Here is a 15,245-nt window from a genome sequence, read left to right on the forward strand (position 1 = left end):
GTGTAAGGAACCCATTAGGTTACTGAACCATCCATAAATAAACTTTCAATTTGTTGTCGTTGAAGATTTTCATCAACACTAAAACAATTAAAATGATATTGCAAGCATAGTAAATATGATTGGAAAAATGCATCCTGAAAACATTGTGGTCAGATGTTAAAGACAATCTCGGACTATTCTTCATTATCCACACATAATTCACACACTTAGGCCAAGGCTATCTTACAGGAACAAAAGTTTACGGTACCTATCTTTTAAAACTCTCCACATAGTTCTGTTGCCTATTATGTGTTATTTTTCATCACAATGATAGATACCTGTATGGTACTTAGTTTTCCAATTTCGATTGGTTATGAGGTGTTATTGGTGGGTTAGATTGAAAAAAGAGCATCCATGTTAGGTTATTGTTTGCCCCAGGCTGTTTAGATATTTAAAATGTGTCCTCTATTTTAAAGCACTTTGCTAAATTGACTGATAACAACTCAATCAGTGTTATTCACATTACACTTGTGACATGATTGATAGCTTATTGTTTCAATCCAAATCAGATTCAATAAGTATAGAACAAACAGGGCCCATTTAATATTAAAGTTGATCTAAAGGTAACATTAAAACAATATCTTTAAAACTGGTCTGGTCTGAAACTATTCTAAAATCATTATTGTTAATTTTTTTTGTAATCATTTTGTCTGATAAACGAAAGGCAAAATAAAAGCAATGTAATGTGCCTCTTTATGTCAGATATCAGATTGGTAGATCCTTGTGTTCTTTAAGTTAGCAAAGCCACTGGTATCAAGATTTTATAATGGGTATCATTTTAAGATCAATGGCTGTAAGAAAAGATTTTATTTATTCCAATGAGAAACAATAACCATAAAATAATGGTAGAAAATGTTCTTCCATCCCATGAGGAACCATTGTTTTTGTCTGGTTAAGACTTTAAATATGTTTAAATTACAACCATAAAATAGATAACTTTTGGTACAATATTTAAGTAGAACTATGAGCTTAAGTTAAGTCACTATAAAGACAACTTGCTTTTGCACTACGTAAAATGTTTGTTTTAAAAAGTTATGTACGGTAACCATTTGAACAAAAACTGAAACTTACTGTTCTTATAACTCCTTTCTATAGATATCAGAAAACTTGATTTAAAATATAATACTAAGTATGTTGATACCAATATTTTTCAGATTCAGGTCTAAATTAGCCATCTTTATTGATATTTGATTATCACCTTGACTTATAGTCCATGTTTAAATATTAGATTATAATAAGTTATCCATTATTAAGCTCCAGTATTAGCTGTTTACCTAGATCATATAACTTGTAGCCTGAATCATTTTGAGTTAAGTACACCACAGTGAGGGGGTGAATACTAACTATTGTTATCTGACCAATGTTATTAAAGACAGTATGTGACACATTTGGTTTACTATTGTTTGTATTATTCTCAATTTTTACTTCCCTAATTATGATAGTCTTTTTTCAAGTGCAGTCTACACACTAGAGATTTTTTGTGAAATAATGAAATGATTGTGTTACTACTTTATCATGTTTTAACTGATACATTCTGTTATTTTAGGATATGACAAACTCGAGAAACATGGCTCTCTTGATGTAAGTATCAAATTTGATTTATATACTATATTTTATATCAGAAGGTTTTCCTTGTGTACTGTATTTGTTTGCTTTATCAATTTGATAAAATGTTGACTTCTAAACTCAATCCCTGTTGACTTTTAACTTCAATTCTTATATAATGTTTGAATTGGGCTTAAGATATAGTATTCAGTTAAAAACCTTTTTTTTTTTCGTAACCTTAAAATATCTAGATTTTTTTGTGCTTGATACTATCTACAGTTTTTGGTTTTTTTTACTTATGCTTATTAAACATTGACCTAAATAATATAATAATTTCTTTTTGCCTCATAGAAAAAATATTTTCCAATTTGATTTTTAAAGGATCTTAAGTTCCTATTGTAAATTTTTTACATTCTTGTTGTATGTTTTGGGCTGATCATGATTGATTTTAGAACAATTTATATTTTTTTGACTGATATTTTTTTGTAGGCTAGTATGATATCAAGTGGACCAACATCCAAGAGTATGCGTGATAGAAAACTCGGACATAGACGTGTAAATGAAGCTGGAGTTGTAACATATAAAAAGGTAAATAATATTTCTTCTCTACACTTGTGGAGGATGCTCAAATTTGTTTATGAATGATTCTTCCTCGTCATCATATGACATCTACATGGAGCCAAGTTGCTTATCATATTATCATCTTCAATGATGCTTGTGCTACCCATTTCATGATTTAATTTGTCTTATGTATTCTATTACAATAAAAAACAGGGATTATGACAAGGTTTTCTAAATCAGAGACACTGATAGCACTGATTTGCACCATCCATATTTTCAGTCATATTTCTATGGGTCTGTATGCAATTCCACTGAAACTAACAGTTGTTTGATGTCACTATTGCAAAAGCTACTAGGGATTTTAATAAGCAGCTTTTTTTCACAGTGACATCATACAGTATTTCTATACAAATAAGAGTTGGAAAATCTTTTCGCAATAATTTTAATACATATTATATTCATGATATTTTGAACCAGTGAATTAAGTGAAATGATTATTGGCGAGTTAGATCAAGGTTAATAATGCACCATCATATTGTTCTTGATATTAAAGCTAGATACTTATACTTATGAATAGGCACAAGAGGATTTTTTTTTCGAAGTTTTATTGTCTAGTCTCAAATGAAGGAAATGACATGACTTTGTTCTACTGGAATTTCAAAAATTACTATGAAAATACCACAGTCACAATTTAAGGTCATTTAGGTCAAGTTGGATGAAAACAAGATATCTTAAAGGTCATATGAAGGCTACATGTAATTAAATTCCAAACTAATCAAACTTAAAGATTCTGAAATTTATTGATTTTTTTCAATTTTATTGCGTTTTTCAATTCAGTTATTTTTATTCAAATTAGATTTAAAAATCTAGTTGTTATGTTTTCTGTCAGTGAATATGATTAAATTGCGGCACCAGGCAGGCACCCACAAAAAGAAGGAAACAAAAGTTTCAGTTTACTCTAATTGGCTTTATTTTCTAATATTATGTTTGGTGTATCACTATTTCAATGCCAATTGAATCTAACAGCTATGCTAAGAAGGTTGCCTTTTTTGGTTAAGAAAAATTTTAAGACAAAGCTTTGATACCACTTCTGAGTCATTCTGTTAAATATTCATTATTACTTACTGCAAGTCTATTAAGAATGTTGTTATTTTTCATAAATTATGACACACCATCAAGTTGAATTAGAGTAGAACATAGAATCTTCTTGTCAGATCCAGAATGAGTGAAGCAGTTCACAGAAAATAAATGAAACAAATAATCTTGCTTTAAAAAGATTAAAAATGTAACTAAATGAATGTTGAACATGAAATATACTCTAAGATCAGTTGCAAACTATGCATTTAAATAATATGTATTAATTTAACATACCTATTATTAATATTATAAATGTGAAACAAGAAAATGACGTACATGTACTAGATATAATAAAATGTCATATTTTTTTCACTTGTCTTGACATAATATGTAGACAGTTTGTTAGTTTATTAGGCATTGTGTTGAATATTAACTGAATTATAACTTGTGTAGAATAACTTTCTTCGTTATTCAAACCTACAAGGATTTTAGGATATTAATCTTGATCAAAGTGATTAAAGACCAATTCTATATTGTGTGAAATTATTAAGAAACTTTGTCTCTATTTTAAATAGTAATATGAAATGTAAATCTAATATTTATGTGTGTGGTGTAGAGTTATTAAGTCATGTAAGTCTATTGAATATTTTCACCTTGTGACCTTGTCTCTGTTAGTCAATTTACATGATTTAGCTGTGGATATTCTCATGCTGATTGTAAGGTAAATTTTCTTGCCTTAGTCAAGGGTTTCCCTTACAAAGTCTGCATTAAAAAAATATTTTTAAAGTTTTTTCATCATTTCAACACATTTTTTTATCAAACTTAAGTTTTCATTTGTTCAAAAGTTCAAAAGCAATAAATCTGTTAATTAGAATATAAGCTTTCACAAAGTGAAATTTGAGCAGATTAGCAAAAAAACTTAAATTTATTGCCTTGTATTAAAAAATAGATGTTTGTTTTCCTGTATGTTGAAATATTCATCATGTTTGAGGTAAATTTCTACCACAGAAAGTCTAACTATGAAAACTCTTATCTATTGTTATACTATAATAAAATCTAGGTTACAAATTATAAAGGATGTAAGGTATTTAGTATAAAAAATGATGTTGTTAAAATACTGTAAAAGATTTAAAATAATTTACTTGTGAGCTGGACTATTAATGATAAGATATTGAAAGGAATTGGTAAGAGTTTTTAAAGTTTTATGTGTATCGGGGACAGTGATAGCATCAATTTGTATCAATCCAATTTTCAATCAGACATCTGTGATTCCTGCAATTCCACTCAAACTATGTGTTTGATGATGTCACTAATTGCAAAGGGCCTTATGTCATAACAAGCATATTTTAGTTGTGTCATCAAGCGCTTATTTTGCGGTATTGCAGGAAACACAGATGTCTGACTGAAAATTGAAATGATGCAAATTGATGCCATCAGTCTCCCCACTACAATTTAGAAAATCTCTTTACAATCTCTTTAAATACTGTAGGTTAAGCTTATAACAAAGGAACCCGACTAACCAAAACCTTATCATCATGGGTTTACAGTTCTGCTTCAGTAGGTTTTAATCATTTTGATAGGTTATTATTATGAGGTAAAAGTTATCAGTGTACAGGACATCTCTCTTCTTTCATAACATTTAGTGACTAGGTGAAAAGGATATGTTTAGTTTCATCTCTCTTTCAATGTAGAAACCAACAAGTGAACTTATGGCTGCCATCCAGCTTGGAATGGGACAAAGTATAGGAGGCTTATCATCTATAACAGAACGTGATGTTTTAATGCAGGATTTTGTGGTTGTTCAAAGTGTTTTCTTTCCAAAGTAAGTTTATGATGTATTATTTTGTAAGGAAAGTGTCCAAGTGTATGATGAAGGTCATCATATATCAGGATACCTAACACTACATTTAATTTATGGTCAGTCTGCCATGACCTGAACTCATGGGTTGTTTTTAAACAGTATTTTATGATATAGCCTAAATTGCGTTTTTCATGATCCTGAAATTTATCTTCCAAAGATGTTTATATGAAACACTGTGAAAAATATCTAAAAGATCAAGATATCTTGATATGGTCTATTGTTCCAGTAAAATATATTTTAAATATAACTACCCTCATTAGAAAGAAGCCTCAAGTTTCATGTGCAAACCTGTTTCCTTATATATATATATTCATGTTCACCTTTCTGGGACACTCGGTGCCACTTTGCTTCTGAGTATCATGTGTTAATTACATCTTCAAACTATCTATATCTATTGCAGGGAAGGTAGTAATATGACTCCAGCACATCTTTATAGTGATTTTCGTTTTAAAACATATGCACCTGTAGCTTTTCGCTATTTTCGTGATGTATTTAAAATTCGTGAAGATGATTTCATGGTAAGAAATTAACCTTTTTTTTTCCAAGTTGTGGCGTAGCAATGTTGGACAGCAAATCTGAATTAAATACTGGACCTCTGTTACCTTTGATCTGCAGAGTGTATGCATGAATTCTAAGTTTTTGATATGTGTATCTAAGATAAACCAGGTGGTAATAACTTCTTCTGAATAGGAAACTTCCTGCTTCCTGGAGGTAAGGAATATCTAAGAAATAATCATACTTGGATTATATTTGTAGATGTCTCTATGTGATGAACCATTACAAGAATTAAGTAATCCTGGTGCTAGTGGAAGTATATTTTATATTACTCAAGATGATGAATTTATCATTAAAACTGTTCAACATAAAGAAGCTGATTTCTTAACTAAATTATTACCAGGTTATTTCATGGTATGTACACTTTAACTATTTTTCATTTGTCCATTTTTATTTGAAAATCGTTGAAGCTATTTATTCTTCAAATTTGGTGATTCTTAGATGTTAATCAACGTTTTTGCTATGTAACCAAAGCTTTGAGACCAGTTTGAAATGATGGTTTCTATATTTCAGAATCTCAGTCAGAATCCAAGAACGTTATTACCAAAATATTATGGTTTATTTTGTTATCAGGTAAGCTTTGAACTGAATTTGATTGAGGATTTTAGCTCATTTCTCTGTTGAAGACATCTGAATTCCATTGCTAATATGTTATTATGATATTGGGTTCAGATATTTCTTTGCCACTTTTTTGATTAATTTGGGGTAGTCAATGAGTATCAAATAGCGAATTGTAAAAGTAAATTTTACTAGCATATATCTTGTTCCTACATAGAATTATTATTTTCTTTGATTTTATTTTCAGTGTGGAGGAAAGAATATTAGATTTACTGTAATGAACAATTTACTTCCTTCTGGTATTAAAATGCATGAAAAATATGATCTGAAAGGAAGTACATATAAAAGGAAAGCATCTAAAAGTGAACGTGCTAAATCTAACCCTACTTTAAAGGATTTAGATTTTAATGAAAACCATCCTGAAGGTGTTCTCATGGAAAAGGAATATTATGATGCGTTAATTAAAACATTGAATAGAGATATTAGGGTAAGTATTTGGTTACTAAGATCTATGTTTGGTTTGTGCATAATAAAAAACATGATATTGGTTTTAACATGTCAGATTTGGGAATTTTAAGGTAGTTTTAGGTTAATGCCGCTGAGGTGGCAAAATTTCCCTCATTACACACTAAATTGCTTTGTTTTATCTTTATAAGATGTGATTGTGTACTATTTATTTGATCCAGTCACATCTCCTAGATTGAGAAGTCATTGAAAAGGAGCCAAATCCTCCTAATTTCTAAATATGAATTTGATAGTGATGTGCATGTCCTGAAAAGTCAATAGACAAACCTATGAATTAATTTAATTCTGTAAGCCTTGCTCAGGGCCATGTCTCATAGAAGCTCTTAAGATAACATCACCATTCTGATTGATCAGTTAATTTGGTCCAAGTTCAATTGATTTCAAGTGATTGAGTGATAAGGTAGGACACTGAAATCAATTTCACAAAAAAAATACAGTGTAAGATTAAGAATTCTAGCTGTTTACTAAAAATCATCTTCATCAATTTAGAAACTAGATTTGAAAACCTTCCAAAGGTGTGAAGAGGGTCAATAAAATTGAAATGTTAATAATTATTATGTTATTCGTGATTTCAGGTACTAGAAAGTTTTAAAATTATGGACTTCAGTTTATTAGTGGGTATACATAATTTAGATTTAGCAGCAAGAGAAAAGGGTCATAAAAGGGTTGTATCAGAGTGTAGTGAATATGAACCAGGTGATCCAGACTACCAACCTGGAAAATGTAAGATAGCTTATATTTTAATTAATCCCTTAAAAAAACTGTTCCTCTAGATATTTTAATAATTCTGCAGAATACTTCACACAATTAAGATCTCACAACATTGATATAAAATGTGTTCACCACTTTGACCAATCAAATTCTCTGCTCAGCAAAGAACTTTGAATTAAGAATGATTGAAGAAATTCAAAGTATATAGAGACTATATCTAGAGCTATATTGAAATCAGATTGATGTAGTGCAGACATGACTTATAAAAGCCAGGTCTGCCTGCCAGGTGGATTAATAGTCATGTTTCTCCAGACATCAATAGAGACTGGAAGAGTGAGATTGGGTAGTTCTATAGAGAATGAACTATTTAAGTTTATTGATATCTTCTACCTGATCAATTAATCAATATAAACTAGAGGTCTTGTTAATCTTATTATAGACATTATCTACCAGACACAATCACTGTACTAAATCTTATATATTATACTTTCTCATGATATCTCTTCATTTATATTATAAAGCACTGTATTATTTAAATCATAATCATGAAACTAAATGAATTCTGCACAGAATCTAATCAAAGAAAACTGCTTATCCAAAAGAGAATATGAATAAATCAGGCAAATGTTAGTTTTGGACATCAACCATACAAACTTTGATTACAAAGGCATAATTTGTGTAGGGAGTGAGCAAGTGTTTACCATCTCTCAAAACTCTGCAGGTGCAATGAATCTCAGGGGATGAAAATCAGGTGGAAAGACACAGGTGATTTTGCTATATTAAGTGAAAATAAGATGGTAACAATGTCAAAATGATCAGTTTGAAGACCCTCTTATGTATTAACTCCATAAAATCTGAATATTTATCAGAGGTTCTGTTTATTTTGTAGCTAATGTGAGTTTACAGCGTGGTAAATCATTTAAAACAAGACTGGCCCAGTTTTCTACAGCATTAGAATCAATCACAGCTAAAGCAGACATAGATGATGAAAATGAGGATGAAAATTTTCCGTAAGTTTAAAAAATTTGTTTGCTTACAAAATAGAAATTTGATATCATGTTCATCTACAATTCAACAAAATCATACTGTAAAAGTTTGGACCGGCAACATGATCACAGGTAGCTGTTATTTAGTTCATATACTATTCATTCCTATCTACATCAAAATACCATAATTTCAGACCACCTAAGCTAAGATTGTTTTTATTTTTTATTTACAGACCAGGAGGCATTCCAGCTAGAAATTCACGAGGTGATAGATTATTGATATACCTGGGTATTATTGATATACTACAGTTTTATAGACTTAAAAAACGTATAGAACATCAGTTAAAATCTCTAGTTATAGATGGTGATACTATTTCTGTACATAGACCAGCTTATTATGCTCAAAGATTTGCAGCATATTGTGCCAATAGAGTCTTCAAAAAGATGCCAGTTCGTAAGTATTTTAAGAGTGACTTTATTTTTAAAATGAAGATAGGTTCTTGTCTGCAAGTTGGTCCTCGGTGAAACCTCTTGGCGTCGATCTATCCTAGAATATTTGTTCCTATTGACTTCAATGATAAGGATATATGACTTATTAAAGATTAATTGCTGGTTAAGATAAAAATACTTAACCTCCATGTCAAGATTGTAATCTATCTCTGGCTTTAGCTATTTTGAGTCAATTTAACATCTAGTATGAGATGAATCACTTCCTGCTTTCATCCAAGATACAATGCTTAGTTAATACTATTTTGATGTTCCTTAACCATGAAATACAAACTCTTAAAGCCTTATGTCTACTATTTATTTACTTTCTCTTTTATATTACAGCATTAAAACATTCACCATCTAAAAAGAAAGGATATGCTGGTAGAGCTAGAGCACAAACAACTATTCCAGAACAACCAGAACCTGTTGTTGGCATGAAAAAATTCCCAGAAAAAACACAGAGAACCATTAGTTTTTCAGATGAATACAGTAAGTCATGTACTTATCAGGTTCCTCCTTTGTTAGTCCATTTCGGGTTTTTTATTCAATGAAATGATTGAACTTTTTTCATAAGTAAGATTTACTCGCTTTCATCAGTGACAGGACAGGAGTTTATTATGATTAATGTTTTTAGAGGTGTTATAAAAGCTTACCAATCTTATCAAGACCATCCAGAGCTCCATTCTCTGTAGATTTCCACCCCAATGACAAATTGTTGCAAGATTTTCCACATAAAATTTTTAAAAGAATTGGGAATTGTTTTCGCCTATTTATCACAGCAATTTATTAATACTTGTATTTATCACCGCAATTTATTAATACTTGTATTTATCACCGCAATTTATTAATACTTGTATTTATCACAGTATTTATCACAGCTATTTATTAATAATTGTATCTATCACAGCAATTTAATAATACTTGTATTTATCACCGCAATTTATTAATACTTGTACATATTTATTTCAGCAATTTATTAATACTTGTATTTATCACAGCAATTTATTAATACCGGTACTTGTATTTATCACAGCAATTTATTAATACCGGTACTTGTATTTATCACAGCAATTTATTAATACTTGTATTTATCACTGCAATTTATTAATACTTGTATTTATCACAGCAATTTATTAATACTTGTATTTGTTTCAATTGTAGATCCATCTGTAGCTATGAGTGGTAAACCTGATCTACTGCCTGATGCTTCTAATGATACAAAATATCAATCTAACCAGAGTATAACTGATATATCATCACATCAAACATCACCTGCATCACATATAGACAATAGAACAGATAGGATTAATAAACGGTAAATATATTCTTATATTTTATAGTATCTTAAAATTAGGCTCAAATTTTTCAAACACATTTTTGCTTAGGCAGTATTTTGCAATTTTGCCTTAGCTTAAAATTTTATCACTTTTTATCACATTTGTCTATGTTTTGCCAAATGGTATGTTTGTTTTGTCTCCCGTTTTTTCACTGCTGATGCATGACTTGAAATTATTCCAGTACCATTTAATGTTTTAAACGACCCCTGTCTCAACCCTGCCGAGTTATTGTAATGATTTGCAATGTAGACTTAGTTTGCCTGTATGAGGTATAGTGTTTTGTAAATGAAGAAATTTTAACAACCAAAAAAGTTTAATGTTAAATTTGACATGGAGTCATCATAGTATTTGACTTGAAAGAATTTCCTTTGCAAAAAATCTTTTTTTTTATTGGAACGCCACTTATTTCTTGATTTACACTATTTGTTGATTGTTGACAAACCATTGTTATTGTTTATGTTTGTTTATTTGTGTGCTATCAGGAAGTGGTACAGGTAATAACAATACGCTATCAACAATGTTGTGTCAATATATGCTTAGAATTAGAGCTTATGCCTTGTAGCTAGTTTGGTTTATGATTTTATGAGTTTATGATTATATTGAATAGCTCATTGCTCAAGAGAATAAAGAGATCCATTGGCCTGTCAAAACTGTCCTTATTGCACACTCTGTGGCGTTTGATATTCCAAATAAGGGTATGAAGTGTGCATTTCCTCCCTTCTTGTTATTAACCTCCAATCAATCAATACATTCAGGATTGCAATTAATACATTCAAAGAAGACTGTTTATTTGTTTTAAATCCAGATGTGCACGAATATTTTTCAACCTTACATACGTTGGCATTTGTTTAAGCAATAAACTGTTACCCTATGGCATTTATGGTCATATATGTGGACTAGGTTGACAAACAAACATTTGGTGTGAATTTAAGTAGGGCCTATTTTTAAGTTTCCACATGTGCGACTTCAGAAATGATTGTTTATAGCGGAGACCGTTTATTTCAATAAATAATAACCTCATTGATTTAAAATTAATACTCAATATATTGGTCATGAGGCAATAGCATGAACACCACACGAATTAAAAATTAGTCCAATAGAAAAAATAATTGCTAATATAAATATAGGAAATTGCCATTGTAGAGTGTGCCAATAGGTAAAATTCCAGATCATTGTCTATATAATACTGTATTAAAACATTATTGTAACTACAATAGTACTGAGTATAGGGATTGATTAGAAGGGTCATCAATATATTTTGTGTTGCTTGATAGTAGCTATGAAGAAATGAATGGACACATATATAAATACTGTTATTGTCACTCTCTGTCTATCTTCATCTCGATGAAACTTTTTATAGTGACGTTGTGAAGGATTGTTATCATAATCCTAGACTAATCTTAATAATAGCCTTTTTAATCAGGGAAAGTGTCTTTCAATGATGTTACCTAACAAGAAGAAAAAATGATTATATTTTGGTATTAAATGTTATCCAATAAAATCAGTTACCAATAATAAACACCATACTTGAAACATATTTTACATGAAAAAAATTATTGAGTAATTTGCATTTTCTGATTGTTGTCTGTCTGTTTCTATTTTTAGATCTGATGTAATGACGTCTGCTATATACAGATCCGAAGATTCAGTACCACGACTAGTAACAAATATACGTAATTCACCACCATTGAGCCTGTCCGAATCAACACCGACCCATACAGAACATACGGAGGGAACACCAAGTTTTACCACCTCCAGTCCAAGTTGTTCAAGTGATGTCCTTGGTAACATGAATTGTAATAAGAACAGTCGGCACGGTAGTTTGTAGTCTTTCCTTCTTACTTTAAAATCAGATAATACAGAAATGTTGACAGATTAATCTTTACTGTTGGTTTCATTCTTGGTTTTAATGTAAAATGTCTGAAACTTGGTAACTCGTTATATTTTGGCCAGATCTCCTTTATTGAATGTACTTTGAAAATTAACCATGTGTGTCAGTCCTCAACATAATTGTATCATACTGTGTTAAACTGTTTCACTGATAACCTTTAACCCTGTAAATGTTGAGTATCAGAAGTCCTAAATAAAAAAGTCAAAGCATATAACAGTAATATTATTTGGAAATGGCTGCTACACAGGTCCCATAATTTTGTGGCTTGTAGAATGACTTCTGATGTTTAAAGGGTTAATGAATGCTTCAGTTCACTATATCTGTATTTTCTGTGATAAAAGTATAAGAGGCAAGTCGGCAAGTCAGCAAGTTACAGACATACATTAAAGGAAAAGGTCAAGGGATTTTAACAAAAATTGTTTCAAACAATTTCACAATTCTGATTATCTTATTTTACTGTTGTCTTTAAAGGAAAATTCTCTATTTTCACTCTGTACTGTCCTAATCTTTGATATGAAATCACTTTATTTATTCCAAAATTATTCACAATGATTGATCTTTCTCTTGCTTCTAATATATAAACACACAAAATACTGCTTATGTCTTAACAAAAATACTGCTTTCATTATATATATATCTTGCTTATGCTCTGCTTACATATATATATATATATTTATTTAATCTGAAATGATTTGTGCCGTCAAGTTTTATGATTATTTTCCTGATCATGAATTTTCTGATCATACATATTTTGAAAAAGATCAAAGATTTGTAGACAATGTGAAGAATTGTAGTCGTTGTGCTGATGTTGTTTAAAGTTATGAAATTAATAATAGTACTGAGGGAATGCAGAAATGGAACGGCAATGAAATATTTTAAAACATGCTATGAATGGCTGAAATGGAACTGTTGTAATTGCTGAAATAAATAATAGCAAACCGTACAAGAGATTTGTGTTGTGATCAGTAAATTTGTCGTGAAATTTTAATGGTATGATTATTATTATTGTTACAGATACCAGTATGGAACCAGGCTTGTCACCAGCTTCGTTGAGCCCTGAGAAATATTCACCCAAGAAAGTTAGTAGTAGTGAAACATCCGAATCCTATTCTAGTGCATTAGAACAACAAACTTCTACCACTAGTGTTTATGTTGTAGAAAAAGAAGAAGTTGTAAGTAAACTTCTTGTAGTTTTTGTTTCTACAAGGACACGTTATAGACGCAGCAGTTAAAATTTTGATACAAGTTATTCTCGTTTCCCTTTGTTGCTACAGAGGCTTTTGCTCAAATGCTGAAATCTTCCTAGCTTTAGATCATGATTTGTTGGTACAAAATGGTGTTCTGAATTGAAATCTGGTATCTGCTAACCTATTTGATTGCTGTGCCTATGTGTCATTACATTTATGTATTATGGTCTTAGTTTTGAGTAGGGATTGCTACCATATTACTTGAAAATTTTTATGTATTTCAAGATGTATAGTTTTAAAGTGTTTAATCAAAGTACTACCTGGCTTGTTTCCATGTATCATTTAATTCACATCTATCAAGTTGTGAAAGTATGGAATTAGCTTTGATATTATCTTCAAATAGATTAAAATTAGGATTAAAAATGGGATTAAAATGCTGTGTTTTAGCTTAGATTTGTTCGTGTGTTGGTTTTTTTTTTTTCATCAAATTCATTTATCACTATAATCATCTGGGAAAAATTTGAATATTCGTATGAAAATGCATGAAGGTGCATAGAGTACCCCGAAGTTTGGCATGAATTAACATGTTCCCATATTATAAACCCTATATCATTTCATTATTAACTTTCTATACTGATAAATACCTTTCAACCAAAACTAAAATGGTGATGGTGCTGTTACATTAAGACATCCCTTTCTAAATCTTGGTTCTCCAAGATACTTATGTATTGCATGTTAATGATGGAATCATTAAAAGTATAGAAAGGAATTAGTCAAAACGAGTTATTTGTCATATATGATTTGCCTTGGGTTCTATTCTAAACAATTGTACCTAAACTTTTGAAATTGTCACATCTCATCCTTACACCCCCCACCCTCCACCCTCCCATTTTCTTTTTCATCATGTCACACAATTTATTTTGATTTGGGGCTTTTAGATACCTTGGTTCAACTATATTATGTAGCTTTGATTTTCTGTTTATTTGGATATTTATTTCATTATTTTCAGTGAGACATCACAGGTAATAGGGTCTACACAATATTTCTTTTTTTTAGTTGTAGAATTTTAGTTATTAATACTATATTGTAGCTAGGTTCAAAGAAAATCTTGATTACCTCTCGCCATTTTGTTTTCATTATTCCTCATAAGACACAACGCAGCCAAGATATTTGGATTTTCTCATATACTAAGACTGGATCATCACTGAATTTTCTTATTTCCTTATAGAAAGGTTTTTCTAAAAAAATCAGGAGCAATGATAGCATCAATTTGCACCATTTAAACCACTGTGATTCCTGTAATTCCACTAAAACTCAGTATTTGATCGCCATTGTACTAATTGCAGAGGGTTTTATATGATAAAGCATATTTTGCGATTAGTGGCATCATCAAACATTTAGTTTTAGTGGAACTGCAGGAACCACAGATGTCTGATTGAAAAACGAAATGGTTTAAATTGATGCTATTAGTGTTCCTGATACACATTACAATTTTTAGAAAAATCTTTACAATCCCTTTAATACTTAAATAAATTCTTCTGTAGAGATTTTCTTTGAACATGGCCTCTTACACTTTCTGTTGACACAATAAGAATCAGTTGGAAACTTGCTGACTCTTACATAGAAGACAATGTCAATTACAAGAACTTTCTGTATGCTTGCCGCATGGAAGAAAGTTTTATTCCAAATCGTTGGTGTCACTATATTGTTATGACTGATAGTGATAATGTCAATATTTGACTTCAGGCAAAAGTAGCTGTCTATTATGTCTTAAGAATGAGTCAGCAAAATTCTAAATTTATTCTTGCAATCTGTCTTGTGTCTGACAACTGTAGTATTATAGATATATACTGTACAAAGCTTTCTGATTAATCTGCTTATAGCATGCTAGTGGAGGGAAAATAACATTTTGTATGTAGAACA

General features: G+C 30.4%; 2 protein-coding genes across 2 annotated transcripts; both read left to right on the forward strand.

The window, feature by feature from the left end:
• Positions 1–2,079: 2,079 nt before the first annotated feature.
• On the forward strand, positions 2,080–9,755 carry LOTGIDRAFT_164748 (hypothetical protein; the record flags this gene model as incomplete). The annotated part of the gene is made up of 10 exons (XM_009061272.1): positions 2,080–2,172; positions 4,914–5,044; positions 5,484–5,601; positions 5,840–5,992; positions 6,152–6,211; positions 6,444–6,683; positions 7,297–7,375; positions 8,322–8,442; positions 8,652–8,872; positions 9,655–9,755. The coding sequence occupies 10 exons, from the start codon at positions 2,080–2,082 to the stop codon at positions 9,753–9,755; spliced, it is 1,317 nt and encodes a 438-aa protein (XP_009059520.1).
• Positions 9,756–10,068: 313 nt separating this feature from the next.
• LOTGIDRAFT_164749 (hypothetical protein) lies at positions 10,069–14,761 on the forward strand (the record flags this gene model as incomplete). The annotated part of the gene is made up of 4 exons (XM_009061273.1): positions 10,069–10,222; positions 11,850–12,061; positions 13,150–13,307; positions 14,669–14,761. Coding segments are annotated over 4 exons (617 nt in total), but the record flags the coding sequence as incomplete, so codon positions are not given.
• Positions 14,762–15,245: the final 484 nt, after the last annotated feature.

This window comes from Lottia gigantea (assembly GCF_000327385.1).
Source record: "Lottia gigantea unplaced genomic scaffold LOTGIsca_47, whole genome shotgun sequence".
Lineage (NCBI taxonomy): Eukaryota > Metazoa > Mollusca > Gastropoda > Lottiidae > Lottia > Lottia gigantea.